Genomic DNA, 18467 nt, shown 5'->3' with positions numbered 1-18467 from the left:
CGAGCCGGGCCGCGCTGAGGGGGCGGGGCCGGGCGGGCCGCGGCCGTTGCCATGGCGCCGCGCGCCGCCGCTTCCTGTATTGATTCGAACGGGAGGGCGGGGCGCGCTCCCGTCGTGCCGCGCGCGGGGGCGGGGCCAGCGGGCGGGGGCAGCGCGGCGGGGGCGGCCGCCATATTGGGGAGCGCTGGGGCCGGCGGAGACTGACAGGAGGAGGCGGAGCGGGGCCGGGCCGGGCCGGCCGGGCAGGCAGGTAGGGCGGGCGGGCGGCGGGGCCGCGGCCCGGGGCCGGTGTCACGGCGGCGCGGCGCGGGCTGCGGCCGGCCCCTGCCCCTTCCCCCGGGGGCGCGGGCCTGTGGGCCCCCGGCGGGCCGGGCGGCGGGGCTGGGCTCGCGGAGGGGCCGGGCCGGGCGGGGCGGGCCCGGCCCGGCTGCGGGGCCGGGGCAGCCGCTTGCCCGGCGGCGGCTCCGAGCCCGACTGGGGGTGCCCTCCCTCCGCGGGCGCTGCCGGGGGATCCTGGCCCGAGCGCGGGCCCCGAGGGGCGGCAGGCAGCGGCCTCCCGGCCTCTGGGCCTGCCCCGCCTCCGGGGCTGAAGGTGGCTGGCGAGCAGCGCCGGCGCTTCGCCCCCGGAACGAAGGCGCTCCGCGGGAGTGCCTTTCCCCCGCTCTGTGTGGCGCTTTGTCAGACCTGGCGGGACGGGACCTGGTCGCTGCCGGGTGGCTCGGAGCCGCCGCGCCGGCCTCTGCGCTCGGAGCCCGCTCGCCGGCGGCTGCTGCGGGCTGCCTGGGGGGGTCGGTGTGCCCTAACGCCCTCTCGCATGAGACGCGTCTGTTAACGGGCACGGTGGCTCTGGACCCGCGGGCTGTGTAGCCTCTGTCTGTCTAGAGCGGCTGGGCGCTCTCGCCGTGGGGCCCTTTCTTCGGCCAGCGTCCCCTGGCCCGCTCTGGCAGGCCTGATGAGAGCCAGCGGGTAGTTCAGCTGCTGCGTCTCCACCAGTTCTTGGTTTCTTGATCAAATCGATAAGATGAACGGTAGCTGAGATTTTTGTGGCGTGGACTCCAGTGCTAAAGGGAACTACCAAGCGGCGACAGAAACTTTTATCAGAAGTCGCTTCTTTATGCGCAACACAAGTTGGTGATGTGCCATTGTCCGTCTGATGGCTTTGGGGGTCTGAGGAAGCTAGATATCGCCGTGTCTTTCGTTAGATTTTTTTTTTAGTGTGTTGTTCACGTTTTGCAGATGGAAGTAGTGTGCACGTTCAGCGAGTTACAGGCTTGAGGTCTTAAAAGCCCGAACTGAGCATCCTCCACGCGTGGTGAGCAGGGAGGTGTTCTGCCGGAGGAGTTGTTAAAGCCCAGCGAGGTCTGTTAGGTCACGTTGGAGTCACCTGTCGAACGTGTCATAGGCTTCATTGCCTGGGTGTTTTTTTTCCTTGATTTGTAGCTCTCTTGAAGGTGTTGTGCCTTTCTCGTGAAGAACAGATTCTTACTGCGTTAGTGTGTTTAAGGATGCTAGCCTAGTATTTTGTGCCGAAGGTTCTTCACAGAGCAACTCCTCTGCTGGCAGCAACATCTCGTATTAAAGACTGATTATTATTAATACAGAAGCAGAATTTTCTGGGTCTGTTGGCTGAAGCTGCTGCGTTTTCTAAATTCTATTACTTTTGTGGGTTGACCAGAGGCACCATTGCTCCTTCTGTAGCTCAAATGTTGTGATGAAGGAGACTTGTGAATCGCTTGGCCTTTTCAGTAAAGCTCTGTGGACAAGGCTGCTGGTGAATTTTTAATCTTGGCTTTTAGTGCACTGACTTCTGATAAGGCTTCCGATAAAGCAGACCTTTTATCTAGAGCTGGTGCTCTTAGCTGTTTGTACTCCATTTTGAGATGTAAGATAATCAGACAACTGTATTCTGTGAACTTTTGCATTTTTTTGAAGGGAAACTGAATGTTATTAAAGTTAGTAGCTTTATGAAAAACTGCCATGCTCAGACAGAGCATATAAACTACTAAAAACAAACAAACAAAAGCCCTGAAGGTTCTGTGAAATGTTACAAAATGCATACAGTAGCCTTTCTCTTGTGCTTCCCTCTACTCCTAAGTAAGTCCTCTTTGAGTCTAGAATGCCTAACATGGAAAAACTCCACCCTTATAAAGACCCCATATCCCTGAGGTCCAAGTACTTCACTCCGTCCATCCCCACTTCCTTCTTATTAAACACTTCGCAGTATGCAGAATAAATAAATGAGTAAATATCTTCTAGATGATCACCAAAATGAGTGCCATCATATCCTGGTTGATGGGCAGCCGAAAGCAGGACCTCCATTTCTCCTGTCTGTCCAGTGACTTGTCCAAAATGTGTGTTTCTGTGGGGAAAACTGCCATCAGGTGACAATGGGAACAGAAGTGCCGCTGCTGCAACTTGTCCTCTGCTTCCTCGGCCAGCTGCCTCCACAGAGGCCAGCAACTGCCAGTGGCTCAGCGCTCCGAGGGGAGATCCGGTGACGAGGTAGCACGGAGAAAGCGGTGTGATTTTTTGATCGCTCCCACTGCCTCGTGAATCAGGAAGGGTAGCTGCATCCAGGCACATCAGTTTGGCACAGGTTATGTCATGGGCAGGGGTGAAATCTCAAAGCAGAACGTGGCGAGGTTAATGTGTATCCCCTCTTTGTCAAGTAGTAACTTGAGGAAATTGTACCCCGCTCCTTCCCCAGTGTATGTATTATCCCCTCGCACCTGCAGGAAGGGATGGTGTTTCGCGCCCGCTCTGCCCAAGTACGAAGGCACAGCCAGCAGCAACCTGTTTCATTACATCCGCAGGAGCAGCGGAGCAAACGGGAGTAGCAGAACTTGTTCAGCACTTGGTATTTCTCACACATGATCTGCCAGAGCTGAACCTGATCTTTAACTCGGCCTTCAGAGCTTTAATTGGGCCTCTGTAACAGCCAGAAAGGAAGAGGTGTTCAAACACTGTTGAACCCAGGTACCTTTGCTAATTATTGCATCTCTCAAACTGGAGAGTGTTTTTTCTGCTGCCTCTTACTTGTTTTGCTTTCATAATAGGTGAACCTCTTATGAGGCTTTCTGTTAATTAGATATAGAGGTTGCCTTTTGGCCCACGGGCAAGAGATGGCACAGAGGTGACCCCTCATTGAAAGTGCATTATGTTTTCACGCTCTGTGTTTCCCAGCATACGGCTTCCTGCACTGCTGAAGACTTTGTACTTTATTTCGGATTCCCTGGGAGCAGGCGTGGCCCTCTTATTTACGGAGCAGCACGGTGAAAGGATGAAATAATCACTACCTGCAGGCAATAAAAAGGGTTTTAATGGTGATGATTTTCTGAGAAATCCCCTGCTAAGTACATGATTGTCATGTCTGCTTAGATAAACCCTGCACTCCTAACAGAGTACTGTGCGCTGCAGTGAGATGTGTGTTGAATGAAAACGTCCTCTATGAAGGTAAAGTAACAAACCTACAGTTCTCCTAACTTATTAAAAGCCAGCTGAAGTAAACTTGGAAACCCCTCAGCTAGGGGCCTGGCTGCTGCGTGGGTACAACAGTGGAGGGGGTGCTGACTCTGACAGTCCAATCTTTGCAATTGACTGTCACACTCGTATTTGAGTCTTGTGAGGAACGGCTGAAAATGCACTTGTCTTTTGAGTGCAGCGTGGCAGGCTTGAGCCTGTCGGCTTCCCTTCTTTTCTTCCAGTCGTGGAGAGAAGGGAGATTTAGGAAAAACATCTATGCTGAAAGCGATGGTAATATCTGAGCATCATCTGCGTAAAAGGGGTAGCAATAGCAATGCTCTTGGTAGACTTCCTGGAGCGTTCCCCTCAGATAAGGGCTTGCATCTGAGAACTATTTTGTGTATGAAAATCCTGCTGAAAAACTTTTGGGCTTGTAATGGTGTATTGAGAGATTTATTAGTGGAGGGGGGTGTTTATTTTTGGTAAAGGCTCTTCCAAAGACAGAGATTTTGCTGTTTCCTGAAGGTGTTACAACCCTGAGTTTCCACTGACATGTGAAAGTCCATGCCACGTACAGAGTTCTTTGTTGTGAATACTTTGTCCTTGGCTCACGCAGGCTTCCTGCAGCACTCTGCGACCTGAGTGTCCTAAATTAGCACCGTTGCCCTGACGTTTGCTGGTCAGAGTTCCTCTGTCATCTTGGTAGGACCATACATTGCTTTGGAAAGGTAGACACAGAACCTTAAATTAGCTTTGGAAGCTGTCTTGGAGGGCTGCGGGAAGTCTGTGAGTGCAGGTGGAGGTGCAGTGTGAGCTGCAGAAAGTCAAACGTTTGTCACCTCCAATCTGAAGTACAGGTTGGGCCCTTGCCTGTGGGGAACGGGCGATGTTTTTGGACACCAGAGGTGAAAGGAGGCATGGATGGCTGTGCATACCACGTGTCTCCTAAGCTTCATATAGAATTGCAGCATCTTGAGCTTCTATACTACTGTTACAAACTGGGAGGCTGAGTGCAGGTAGGAGATGAAGACAATGTCATGGCTATGCCTTTGAGCCACTTGGCCTTTCACATCAAAATTGAATTCAGTCCACGCCTATTGCCGGTCGCCTAAAAGTTGGCATTTTTGGAATAGGGGCATTCTAGAGCTGGTGGTAGCGAGTGTATAAAGGGGTTTGTGAGCTCCCTGGGCAGGAGGTGCTTGTTGGCGGGATGCTCGGGAAAGGCAGAAATAACATGGACTTTTTGCAGGACCTTCAGTGAAGAGTAGTCACCTATGTGTTATCCTCTGAAGCGCAATGTGATGGTTCCGGCAGTAATACAGTGTCTTGGTTTATTGGTGGAGTATTGAATCTCTCTGCGGCCTTCAAGAGTGAGGCTGAAGGGTGGAGATCTTCTCTGTCACCATAACACGGAAGTAATTCTGTCATTGCTGGTAGCGTGGTCTCTGCAATACCTAGTCGTGAACAATCCTCTTTGACAAGTGCGAGGCAACAAAGTTGATATTTTGCTTTGAAACAGAGCTTAACCTGCTTCTATCGTATAGGGGTTACTTTTGTAAATGGTTAATTGTAGAAATGCTTTTCATGCTAATACTTTAGTAAATCGCTGGATAAGAAGTTATGTACTTGTAGCTTTACAAAGGTAAATATTGGCAAAACTTACACAAGGCTCTAGCTTTTTGTACTACTGCTGTTTTTGAAAGGAGGATAGTTACTTAAAAGGAATGGTTGTTTGGCATAATATGTAAACTCTGTTCCTCGGGGTTAAATGTGGACGAGCTCTACTTCAGGTTGGCCGAGCGCAGAGTGTCTTGCTCCTTGTCGATGTCTGCTTTAGTGCTGTGAAGCTGGCTTTAGTGTTCCGGATGCATTTGTAAAAGGCTTTACTTGTAAACTTGTAAATTTACTTGTAATTTGACTATTAAGTAGCAAGAATGCTATGTTTTAGCTTTTTTTTCCTCCTCACAGCTCGTTCAAAAGTCTGGGAAATAGAAGAATCCATAGCTGCAAATACTCTTATAATACTCCAGGCTGAGGTGGAGGTGCTGCTTACTAAACCAGCAGAAAACGCCTGCCCTTTGGGGCTGAGTTAAATTTTTTTTTTGTCATCTTGGTGAGCCAAACCGGCGCGTGGCGTGGTCGGGCAAGGGCCAGAGCTGGCACAAAGGAGGTGCAGGGATAGATGGACTACCATTTCTGTTGCCAGCTGAGATCTTTAACTTGTTGATTTGCAAGTGTTGCCTAGTAATGGGTTTTAGATAAATCACTGGAAGAGGAAAACTTTGGCTTTGGGGAAGCAGGACATCTGGGTTTGATTTCAAATCCTGCTGCTCATGACTTAGAGGACTAAGTACTTGTTTACTCCATCCTTTTCCCCTTGGTAAATTATGGGGTTCTTTCTGAGAGCTTGTAAATATTCAGCACCTGAATAATGACACGTTTTTACCTCACAACCTGTGCCATTAAATACAGGCCCGAAGAGGAGACAGCGTCTCTGGTTTTAGGTAGGCTCTTGCTAGCTCTGAATTTGGCTGTGGGAAGTGGGTGGGTTTTCCATTTCCCCCGAAGCAAGTAAGAAAGACTTTGCCATAGGGACCGGGAGTATGGGGACTGCAAGCTCTCTTAGTTAAAGAAATAAAAGATCTGGAGGAGCTACATGTGTTACGTATTCTTTTTGGATGCTCTTTTGTTACTAATGATATAGTTTATGCTTGGAGAAGAAAGGTGGGTTTTGGTGGAGTGGTTTTTTTTTTGATTCCTGGGCAAGAATTTGTATTCTGACTGACTTTATTTTCTTCGTGCACCTCATGTCCTATCTTTGAATTGGCTGGATTTTATCACAGTTCGCATTACTTTCAGAACAATACTACTAGGCAAAGTTATGGTGCTGAACAAGTGCGTCTTGTTCTTTTTATTGACCCAACCTTAATGTATTCAAATACTTAAATGTTTTTTCTCGGTATGGATCTGTTTTTAATAAGCCAGCATGCAGAATGCCAGGGTTGGCAGGGAAATGAATGCAGTCATTTTGCAAAATTGTTTCTCTCGTTTGAGAGGCAGCCTGTACCTATTTGGATTTTTCAGCAAGTGTTGAAGTTGGGGTAACAAACATAGGCTGTGTTGGCTCTGTCAATTCAAGACGTGGCCTACCTGAGCAGAGCAAGAGCTGGGCAGTCCCTGACCCTTTTTTGTTCCAGAAATCATTTGTGCCCTTCTTAAAACTGGAAGGTAATTGGGTGGGTAAGTGTTAAACATGAGAGGTACTGATGAAAGCAAGAGACTCCGAGAATACCAAAGGCAGGAGAACTTTTAAATGTAAAAACTGAATATATTTTCAAATTTAGACGGGGCCAAAGGGGGTAGAGGATGTCTTGGTAATTCAAATACCATTAATGTTATGTTGATGCTTCATTTTGAAGCATCTGAAGCCTGAAAAAGGTTGTTTGGGGCTTATTAGTAGTATTGCCATGTTCTGCCTGTTCAGTCTCTTCTGTTGTTCACTCTGTGTATGCTGTATTTCTGATTAGAAGTTGTAGTTGGAATTTGTACAGACGGGTACTCAAACGAAAAGCTCTAAAAACGAATGTGTTTCATATCCAGAATTAAAAATGTCACATTGCTATGTAGCTGGATCTAGATCTCTCACGAATGCTGTGCTGAGCCATTTTGGGAGGACGCTTCAAATGTGTGGTGTTCCCCAGCTGATCACGCTCCTCGTGTGGGTTCTGCAAGCTGATCTCTCTTACTCACGGTGTTAAAAAAAAAGGGAGGGGGATGGGGGGGAATTTTGCTGAAATGCTTGGTTTGAGGGGTCCTGTTAACCTCTAAGGTAGATTTGGAAGATCATGAGTAGTTAAGGATAGTGGTAAGTAAACCACAAAATGAGGGAGAGTGTTTGACATGGGCTGCACTAATTTTTTTTAACCTCCTTCATTAATGACATCACAGACTTTTTTTTCTAACTTTTCACTCGCAATAATGCCATCTCTGACTATTCACTGCATTTGGTGGGAGCTGATTACTGTTAAATTTGGTAGCTTTCTCCAGTTTTGCCTCTGAAAGAACATATGGGAGAAATGTATTAAATTAAAAAAGAAAAAAGCTTGGGGGAAGGAGGTGGCAGAGGTAAGCAGGTGTACGCAGAAACAGCTTGGCACTATCTATTTCAGGGATGCTCCTGTAAAAGTGTTGGCATGCTTAATGGCAAGGAAGAAATGGCCTCTGCATTTCAGCATTTGTAAGAAGTCCAAGTTTCAGTACTAACAAGCAGCTTGGTTAAAAGGAAAGTAGCTCTGCTAGCTAATAGATGACTGTAGTCCAGAGTTGGTGTGCTTTCTCTCACTTTCAAGCTCATTTCATAGAATATTGTGATACTTAATCGCATCTCGCTGGATTACGGCGTGTGCTGCTGCACCCCTCTTAGCTTGGTAACTTGCCTCCAATTTTTAATGGTAAACCCCGAGTCGGATTTCTGTTCTTGGGGGTAAACCTTTTCACAGCAAACCTCACCTGCTGGCGGAGGAAGCTGAAGGCAGTTCATGGCAGGCCCTGAGCGTGGCAGTGTGTACCTTGTCCCTGGACAGCTTTCTCCCAGCACAGCCGTTTGTGTGCAGTTGCCTCCCAGACTTTGCCACAATTTTGTATCTTGAGGCAACTCCATTTGTGTAGCCGGGACTCTGGCCAGATGCCGTGAATGTTTTTACAATAACAGCGAATGAAAGTCCCTTTACATTCTGCACAGCTTCCAGGTGCGTGGGTATTGTGGGGATTTTTTTTGTGTGGCGTGTGTGTTAGATTCCACCTTCCCCTTTGGAGATGTTTATCTTGGGTTGAAAAACCAACTTGGCATGTCTCTTCTGGTGTTGGTATTTTTGTGTCAATGTGAGCCGTGGACAAAGCATGAGGCATGTGTGAGTTGGGGAGGTTGGGCACTAACAAAGCTGGACTGTGCCTTTCAGAGCTCAGAGAAGGGCTGTGACTACTTATTCTCGCAGAAGCGTTAGCTAATTTTTTTTATTGATGCATGTTGTAATTTAGCTAGCCACATCTAGGCTGTGAAGCAGCCCTATCCTAAAATGTTGCTTGAAAGATGCTTAACATGCTTATAGACTGTATAGCCGTAAGTGAGCTAGCTATACGCTAGCCAAGAGGAGTATTTGGGACAGCATGGGCATCAGACATTGAATGGTAACCCAGGGGGCTACCTAGTCCATAGCTGCCTGTGTTGCTGCAGCGCGCGGTACTAAAAGTCTGTGATACTTCTAACGTGGCTAAAAGTATCCCAGCTAGCTTCAGCATAGTGGTGTGTGCTGCTGTCATGCCTCTGGCCTGAGGTATGGATCTGGCTGTGGTGGGATAGGCTGCAGGTGTCTGATTTCTCCGTGCCTGAGTACTGAAGGCTTGCTAAACTCTGCTGCTGCAGTTCATGTGAACAGACTGGTTTTGAGTCTCTGCTCCAGTTGTGGTGGTTGCCTGCTGAGGTCCTGTCAGACACAAAATGCTGGTTGCCTGCTCGTGTGAAATCAGCAACCAACGGCAATAATACAAAAAAATGCTTTCCCTAGTAGCCCTGTGCTGTGCTGTATCGCACAAGTTTGATACCAATGCTCTGGATAGGAAAAGTGGTTTCAAGTTTAAAGAACAGGCTTAGAGATTCTGAAGAGGCTTCTTCTGTATGAAAGGGTGTAATGTTCTGGTGTTTTTCTTCCCGTGTCTCTTGCAGCAGACTAATTACTGATTGGATTTCATGAACATAAATTCCTAAGCCTGCTGAACTCCCCAGCCTCTCTGCTTTCCACCATGGACCAGGATTATGAGAGACGTCTCCTGCGCCAAATCAACATACAGAATGAAAACACAATGCCTTGCGTAAGTACAAATGGGCTATGCTAAATGGTCTTAGTCTGACTATTAAGTTGTCTGTCTTGCCTGTGACTGTTTTCACTTGACCTTTTGAAAGATATGGGACCTCTTTGAAGCAAACCTTAGTCTTTTGTTGGACTGTGAGCAGGTGTGCGTTCCTGAGCTGTTCTAGGAATAACCAAATAATTTGACTTCAACAAAGCTTTTGAATGTATAAACTCAGTTCAGGTTGCAAAAAGGAGTTAAGATATTTTTACGTAGCTCAGTAATGCCTTTTTATTAAATAATCTCAGTAAGTACATATGGAACGTAAAAAGTTGGGGGCTAACAAACAAACCAACCACAGGGCTTGACAAGACAGAGCAAGTCTAGCGGAGGCCACCAGGATGGTCAAGGGGCTGGAGCAGGAAGATGCCGAGACCTGTGTTGCTCAGCCTGGAGAAGATGAGGCTCAGGAGGGATGAAATTGTTGCTTCCAACTACCTGGTGGGTGGTTATGGAGAAAATGAAGTCAGACTCTCTTTGGAGGTATGCAGTAGAAGCATTAGAGGCAATGAACACAAGCTGCAACAGGGGAAATTCCAGCAAGATTCTAGGAAAAAATGTTCACAGTGAGGGCATCCAAACACTGCAACAGGGAGCTTGTGGGGTCATTGTCCCTGGAGATGCTAAAAACCCAACTGGATGAGGCTGTGACCTTCAATGTAACTTTGAAATTAGCCCTGTTCTGAGCTGGGGTTCTTTCCAGCATAAATTATTCTGTGGAAGAGAATGTGACTGCAGTTGAGGAATCTGCTGCTCACCCTGCAAGCAGTCTGCCCCACTCCAGCCTTCCATGTGTTTGCCTTGACAACGTCAGCTTGAGAAAGAGCAGTGAGAAAGAGGCTGTTTAATTGCTTCTTTTGACAGAAGTTCCCGTGACAGTTGGACTCTGACGTGCTTACTAGTTCTGTTAAGGGGATTAAACTGATGCTTGGCTCTTCTACTTAGGCATATTCAGCTTTGACAAGACCTCATTGATGTTTTTCAGACCCCTGCTGTGATCAACACTTGTTCTTGTGTGTGTGTCTTTAATTCAGGTAGCAGAGATGAGAAGAACCCTGACACCTTCCAATTCTCCGATGTCTTCCCCTAGTAAGCATGGTGACAGATTCATTCCCTCAAGAGCTGGGGCCAACTGGAGCATCAACTTCCACAGAATAAATGTAAGTTTTGCTCCCCTCTCCTACAGTTTAGTCTTGGAACTTAGGAAATGGGGCATTTTGTTTTGGCTGGCATAATTGCTCTGCTTATTTTCTGCACCATAGTCTTCTGTTGCCCCAAAAGAGTTCCTTTGAATGTATATCTTCAAACAGGCTGCCCCTGTGGTCCAGGAGGCTTCTTCATTTGTTATTTTACCATGAGGTTTCTGTATGGTAATAGCATGTTTCTCCCTTTCAGGAAAACGAAAAATCACCAAGTCAAAACAGAAAAGCAAAGGATGCTACATCGGACAACGGCAAAGGTGAGACCACCTTTCTACCACTTGTGCCACGCCTATAGCTTTTATTTAAAACTGTTGGCAGGTTTGGAAATCAAGGGAACACTGGCACTTTCGTGCTTATGCAAAACCTCATGCTGGTGTTTTAGGAAATGCCCACATCATGAGAGTGAATACCAGGTCACCTCAGTAGGCTTCTGAGGATTGTCTGGGAAGCAAGAGGCTATTTGTATCCCTTGATTTATTGTGCCATGGAAGCACTTTCCTGATGGAGTGGAAGGAGGGGAAGCTTGCTGCTAATCTTGATTCCAAACTGGGGCCCCAGGCTTATTAAGAGGCCCTGTGAATGTACAAGTCAGGCAGGCGTGATCCTGCCACTCCCTGCAGAGCTGTTTGCTGCTTCAGAGTTCTCTGCCTAAGTGCTCGTTTGGGTTCACAGATGGCCTTGCTTACTCTGCCTTGCTGAAGAACGAACTCTTAGGAGCAGGGATCGAGAAAGTGCAAGACCCACAGACGGAAGACAGGAGGCTGCAGCCGTCCACCCCGGAGAAGAAGTCTCTCTTCACTGTAAGTTGGTTACTTTGCATTAAAACCAGTGGAGGTTGCATGTGTGTGTCACAGGCACAAAGCACACAGTTCTGCCAAGCTGCTAGTGCAAGAGAGTTAGTGTTGTGCCTTGACTAAGCTAAGCTGTTATAACAAAATTTGGTGGCCCGTAAAGAGAACGTAAGTATCTGCAGCAAGCTATGTAATTCCTGTTTCTGTACTGACAGGGAAGCTGAGTTGGAACCAAGCTTTTTTGGACAGTGTGGTAAATGACCAAATCAAGCTTTGGGACTTCAGTGGAGAGAGATGAGTGGTTTTTGTATGGTTCCTGAGCACCTGGGAAAGGGAGGAAATGGGAAGTCTGACTGTGGGTGTTGGAGTTAGCTAGGCATCGGGCACCAGTATGTGTTGCGAGTGATCCCCTAGGTCTTGGGCATGCTGGGGTTCTTATTTGATGTGTTTTCTTCGCGCAGTATTCACTCAGCACAAAACGCTCTAGTCCAGATGATGGCAATGAGGTCTCACCGTATTCCCTGTCTCCTGTCAGCAACAAAAGGTAATACTGATTCTCCACAGACTGTGAGAATGGAAGGGCTGGGACAGAGGATTCAGTGATGTTCTCTAGGGCTTCTTTCTAAGGCACCCAGAATTGCTATGTGAATTGGTTTTGGAAATCTGGGGAGATAAGAAGTAGGGACGGTCAAGTTCTAAGAATTTCTGCAGGTGCCCAACATGCCTAGATAATTAATATTTCTTGGCCAACTTTCAATAGTCAGTTTACCTTTATGCTCCCTAGCTCCTTTATAGAATCAGAACCTAATTCCTTCCAGCCTTACCTGCTGGAAAGAATTTTGCGGCCTCTTTGTTCATTTCTATAGAAATGCAGATATGCTTTAAAGAGTGGCTACATCTGTGTCTACCATCTGCTGTGATGTGTAAGATCCTGTAGTTGTTTTTATATCTGTTTTTGTAAACAGTCAGAAGCTGCTAAGATCACCTCGAAAACCAACTCGGAAAATCTCAAAGATTCCTTTCAAAGTGCTGGATGCCCCAGAGCTGCAGGATGACTTCTACCTGAACCTGGTGGACTGGTCCTCTCTTAACGTCCTCAGCGTTGGCCTTGGGACTTGTGTTTACCTATGGAGCGCTTGTACTAGCCAGGTAAATGGTCATCAGTGTCTGGAGAGTGAAGTACCTGTTGCTGTAGGTCTCTTCCAGCCATAGCATCTTTCAGAGCTATGGAACGTGCTGTGTGAGGGATTCAGCACTTGTAGTGCTCTGTCCCAAACTAGGTTTTGTGAGACAGCTAATAGTGTAGTATGGCAATAACAAGTGTTCCTTGTTCCATTCTGTCCTACTTTCAAGGTAACCCGACTGTGTGATCTCTCTGTGGAAGGAGATTCTGTAACGTCTGTGGGCTGGTCAGAGCGGGTCAGTATAACATTGTCAACAATGACGGCTGAAACGCTTGTAATTTAGATGCTACTGTTGTAGTGGTATAGCTCTTCCTCACAGCTTTTAACCTCTTGATTTATTTTCCCGTATTTCCCCAAACTCCCTGTATGCATCACAAATCAAATGTGTTTTCCTGTTTGCACTATTTTTCTCTGCTAAGTGAGAGGGGATAGAGAGCAACCTCTTGTATCTTGAGGTTCTCGAGGCATTTGCTAAGAGGTGTGGGAGGGAGAAAGAGCCAGTTTGCTTCTCCAGCTCTTGACAATAAAATGTTACAGTAAGTATATTGCAGCCAGGCTGCTTGGCCCTCTCAGGAGGGAAAAGATGTAAGATGGAAGAACTCTGGGTGCTTTCCATCTTGTGGGATTTATCTCAAGTCTTTTCCTCAGCTTCTAGCTTTTGTTTTACATCTGTCTTTACTGGTCATGGTTTTCTGTTTGTCTAGGGGAACTTGGTAGCCGTTGGCACTCACAAGGGCTTTGTACAGATCTGGGATGCAGCTGCAGGAAAAAAGCTCTCCATGCTAGAGGGGCACACAGCCAGAGTCGGTAAGGAGGTGGGAGGCAGAGGTTTCACATTTCACTTCTTCACGATTGAACTTTTTCCTTGTAAGCAAGGGATCTGCTTGAAATAGCAGAGCTCAAAAAGTACCAGAAAAATGGATATTTATCCCCTGCTATGTCTTCAGCAGTCTTCAAAATATTATCATCTAGTAATTGCGGTGTTCTGATCTTGGGTGTGGTGGTGTTTGAGTATTGCAGCAGGTGTTTCCTCCATGTCTGAGGCATTTTGGGTTTGGTTACAACATCTTTTTTCACTGCCACTGGCTTCCGGTTTCAGCCCTGCAGGCAGGCTGCTTTACACTGAGATTTCCAGTTCCCTTATTCTGTGGGGACTTTTTTTTTTTTTTCTCAGAGGCGTTTTGAATCTGAACACTGGAGTGAGATTTGGGAAGTCAAGGCACCTTCTGAGTTCTAGTTCTGTGCTTTACTGCACTGTGAAATGGGATTGGTGATACCTTCAGTGAGTTTGTGCAGGTTAATCTTTCTTTGTACTCTATGCTAGGACTTCATACAGTGGATATAAGGGAGGTCCGTAAGCACAGATTTTTATGGTTGGTTGGTTTTTTTTTTTTTTCAAACCTTGGCAGCTGTGGTGGCTGTGTTCTGCCTACCCGCTCCCGCAGGACTCCCACAGCATACTCTTATGCTCTGCCTGCGTTACAGGTGCCTTGGCATGGAACGCGGACCAGCTGTCTTCTGGGAGTCGAGACAGGATGATCCTTCAGAGGGACATCCGCACCCCACCCCTACAGTCCGAGCGGCGGCTCCAGGGCCACAGGCAGGAGGTCTGTGGGCTCAAATGGTCTACGGACCACCAGCTCCTGGCCTCTGGAGGAAATGATAATAAGGTATGGTACTTCCAAGGAGTCATCGGAGGCTCAATGTCTCTAGATCTTCACCAGGAAATGTCAGACCCCCTTTCTTTAAGGATATTTGGCGCCTCTGAAAGGGGCTTTTTTTTCCAGTTGTTGGACTGTGTCCAAACATAAATCATGCTAAGCTTCTACTCAGTCTCCTCTCTAATAAAATTAAAAAGGCAAATTTAATTTTGCTTCTGTATTTGGCTAATGAAATCTATAGCTTGACTCAGGAGTTTGAGTTCAACGAAGCTACTGCTAAGCTGTACTTCCTGACTTTGTTTAGGTTGCGTATAGTCAAGTTTGTTGCAATAATGCTTATGTATGCAGAAGGAAACTGAGTTTAGAGCTATATAAGTTCTAATACCTATAATGTAGGCTTGTAGTTCACTGAGCACCATATGGAAGAAGCATCTGTTATGGAGAAGCAGTGTTCAGAGCCCTTTGGAGCGGGTTGCTAGGTAGTGAATTTGCCCAGTGTCTGTGTGACAGCATGGTTGTACCGAGTTCCTCCTGCTCAGAATAACGTCTAATGAACTTGAGCATATTTCTAAATGTGTTCTGGCATAATACAGCCATAAAGACAAAAGAAGGGTTTGTGTTCACGATCAGTGACACTGTGTCTGTGGCTTCATAAGCTTAACTTAAGGACTGTTAGCTTCCTTGTGGCCCAGTGGTAGAACGGCTCCTCTGTTGAGTGTGGTGGCAGGGTGGGACTGGCTTCAGGGCTGCAAGTGCAGAGTGGAGATGCGTGTACCTGGGCAGAGCTGTGGGAAATCGTCTTGTTGCCCAACTGTCCTCATCAGTCCCCGTGCAACATCGTGGCTTGTGGGTGTTGCGGACACGTGACTGCAGCGCAAGTTTGATCACATCTCTCCTCTCTGCCAGCTCCTTGTCTGGAATCACTCCAGCCTGAGTCCTGTCCAACAATACACAGAGCATCTTGCAGCAGTAAAAGCTATTGCCTGGTCTCCACACCAGCACGGGCTCCTTGCCTCCGGCGGTGGGACAGCTGACCGCTGCATACGCTTCTGGAACACGCTCACCGGGCAGCCTTTGCAGTGCATCGACACTGGGTCGCAAGTGTGCAACCTGGCCTGGTCGAAACACGCCAACGAGCTCGTAAGTTCCTCCCTGTGCAGTCCTGCTGCTGAGCTGTCTTGTGTCCGGAAGTATGATGCGTATTTCCCTCTCCCCTTTCAGGTGAGTACCCATGGATACTCGCAGAACCAGATCCTCGTCTGGAAATACCCCTCGTTAACTCAAGTAGCAAAGCTAACAGGGCACTCGTACCGAGTCTTATATCTGGTAAGTGATAGTCATGTCTCTGAAAACTTCTGTAGCTGCTTATCTGGCTGCGCGTGTGCTGAGACCCGACTCAAAGCCGCAGTGCCAGTGGCACTGTAAGCTGCCTGTAGTCTAGGTGGAGATATGAATGCTGCCCTGCAAGCAATGAAAAATGCTCTGTATCTGGTTTCCTTGCCTGCAAGGGATACTTTGATTTGCTGCTATGGAAATGTGAGGCTTTATTAATGAATAGCAAAGCCTGCCAAAACTCTTCTGAGGAAGCACAAGCATCTCTTCTTGTTCCCTTAAGACTTGTGCACTTTTTCACTGGTGACTGCCAGCAGGGGAAGAATTTGATGCTTTCGGTCCTCCTAATTTGTCATTAAAATGCTTGGTGCAGTTAATCCGCATTGATCTCGGACCTGCTTTGTTACTGTTACGTAGGGCTTTCAGCAGATTTATAACAGAGATGATAAATATGCTGATACTATTCTGTGAGGTAGATGCCAATGTAACTAACAGAGCTGGCAAATGCCAGTCATATCTTGCTTCCTGCCTTATTATATTTATAATCCAGGGAGGAATAGGCTCAATTACAAATGGCTTGGATTTCTTAACACAAGAATCCTTTTTATGATAATTCTACCCATATGTTCCATAGCTGCATAAGTAAGATGCAAGTGCTCGAATTGGCAGCTACTGAGACTGAATAAGGCACATGAAAGCAGAGGTAGTTGTTTGGTTTCTCACCGCCAGCCAAGTAGGAAGGAGAGTTAAATATCTCTCATGCATTCCAATGAAGATTTGTTTTCAACCTCAAAAATGTAGTAGATGCTAAAGGTTGCTTTCTCTTGGCCTTAGGCAATGTCCCCTGATGGGGAGGCCATAGTTACAGGAGCTGGAGATGAAACCTTGCGCTTCTGGAACGTCTTCAGTAAAACTCGCTCGACAAAGGTAAGGATGCATCGTGTGGCTGGCTGCAGCTGTGTCCTGCAGGAGGCTCAGCCGTTGGGGGTGAACTCAGTCCAAGTTTGCCCTGTTCTGCTGCCTTGCCTCTGATCTCTTCACCATATCCTGCAGATTGAGGGCTGGATGCAGTGAAGGGTTAAACTTTGCTGAGATATAAAGGGATTTGTAGTCATCAGATGAAATAAAAGGTCACCTCTGTGTGCCCAAGGCAGTGTGAGAGAACATCCTTCTCCTGGCTGTTACAGGGCTGCTGAACATAGCAGCATTTCAGGGAGCTCACCCTGAGCCCACCATCTTCCCTGCTAGCGTGCTGCTATGAACTGACCCGGTCCTCAGAGGTGATTATCCCCTAGCTCCTTACAAAACTGCTTAAAATCGTGGCTTGGATGGAAACAGGATCATGGATGCTGCCACTGACAACTCGCCATCACCGAAAGCAGGTTGTGCCAGATGCTCTGAGAGCTTTTCTGGGTGTCTGGTAGAGGCAGTGGAGAATGGCAGAGAGATCTTAAGGAATGAGTTGTGGGGAGCTGGCGTTGCTCACTGCTGGGTGTCCCCCCGGTTCCTGACGACTCGGGGTACAGCTTCCTGCAAAGCTGTGGGAATGGCACACTTGCCTGCTGTGCTGCTTGTTATCAGTTGGAAAAAATTCATGGGAATATTTATGGTATTGGACTTCGAATGGTGAGCTCAGATCATGCCCTGAGCTAGAGATACCTCACCAGATTAGTGGTTGTTTTTTTAAAAAAAAAAAAACACACCACCCCCAGAAAAAAAACCCAAAACTCCCCAAAACAAAACCAAAAGCACATGGAGTAACACTGCAGAATACTGAGCACCTGCTTTGTCTTTTCTTGTCAGGAGTCTGTATCTGTTCTCAACCTCTTCACCAGGATACGATAAAACCCAGGAGACTGCAGCCTGACATACCAGAATCAAACCACTACCTTGGTGTGCATGGAACCCCAAATGATCAGCCAGAAGGGGAGGGAGTGCCAGTGGGACTGGAGGATGGACCCAACAGATGCTAATTAAATACGTGCTTGTGAACCACGCTGGGCAGTATTTGGGATGGGTTTGGGGAGGGGAGGGAACTGCCAAAGGTTTACAGATTCATCCTTCGTAAAGGGAAACGGGTACAAGAGAAATGTTAAACCAGCATCCTCCAACCCTCGTGTTGTATACTGGAGAAAACATGTATGACATGGACCATTGAGACTGGACCAAGGCCATCCCAGCTGCTGTGTTGTCCCCTCTTGGGAGAGATGAGAGTATCCTTGCCTCTGTGGGAGCGGGTGTAACGTGCTGCTCTGGGTCCCTCTGTCCTCGGATGGACATCTTTGGAGGTAGGAGCCAGCCAGACGTGTTCAATACAACTGGTGCGAGGGGCTAAACTCCAGGCTGGGTGTTAGCCTCTCTGGTTATCTAAGGGCATTGTTTACAGCCTGGCATCCCCGTTACGTGAAGAAACTGGAGAACTGCATATTTGCCTTCCCCCCCCCCCCCCCCCCCCCCCCCAAATAGGTACTGTAGTACTTGATACAATCATTCCTGTAAGACAGCTTGATTTTTGGCATGCTTGACAGCTGCCTTCAAACAAATACATTTTTGGGCTCTAAACTTTGGAGGAGACTTGAAGAGGCTCCACCTCAGAGGGAGCGCATTCAGAAAGTTCTGAAATTGCTATTGCATGTTCGGGGCTGATCCTTTTAGTTAACAGAGAGGAAAAACAATGGCTTTTTAAAAAAAAACAACAACAAAAAAACCAACCAACAACCACCATGCATGTGGAGCTTCCCACAGTGCCATTTGCGGCAGGCTGGTTGCTCTGGAGTCTTCCTGAGGACAAAAGCAGTTGAGATGTGTTTGAGAAACAAAACAACTCGTGTGGATCTGGTTTTTGGAGAGAGCATGGCCTCTTCTGGCTGGAAGGGGGGAAACACCGTGTCTGGGTGAGAGGGGGGGTTCTTCTCAAGCAAGGAAGAA

At 47.5% G+C, this 18467-nt stretch overlaps 2 protein-coding genes across 3 annotated transcripts in view; both read left to right on the top strand.

Moving 5' to 3' along the window:
• HMG20B (high mobility group 20B) overlaps positions 1-18467 on the top strand; it is a 149005-nt gene that overhangs the window by 99979 nt on the left and 30559 nt on the right. The window lies entirely within an intron of this gene.
• On the top strand, positions 148-17531 carry FZR1 (fizzy and cell division cycle 20 related 1). Its single transcript, XM_075523859.1, has 14 exons — positions 148-250; positions 9185-9330; positions 10404-10529; positions 10765-10828; positions 11244-11371; positions 11824-11906; positions 12328-12511; positions 12716-12781; positions 13251-13353; positions 14032-14216; positions 15114-15347; positions 15429-15533; positions 16374-16466; positions 17343-17531. Exons 2-14 carry the CDS (start codon positions 9262-9264, stop codon positions 17382-17384), a joined length of 1482 nt encoding a protein of 493 aa, XP_075379974.1. The 5' UTR covers positions 148-250; positions 9185-9261; the 3' UTR covers positions 17385-17531.

Source organism: Mycteria americana, chromosome 24 (genome assembly GCF_035582795.1).
Source record: "Mycteria americana isolate JAX WOST 10 ecotype Jacksonville Zoo and Gardens chromosome 24, USCA_MyAme_1.0, whole genome shotgun sequence".
In the NCBI taxonomy this organism is placed as follows: Eukaryota; Metazoa; Chordata; class Aves; order Ciconiiformes; family Ciconiidae; genus Mycteria; species Mycteria americana.
Note: the sequence above shows the minus strand (reverse complement) of the source record. Positions and strands in the feature narration are given on the sequence as shown.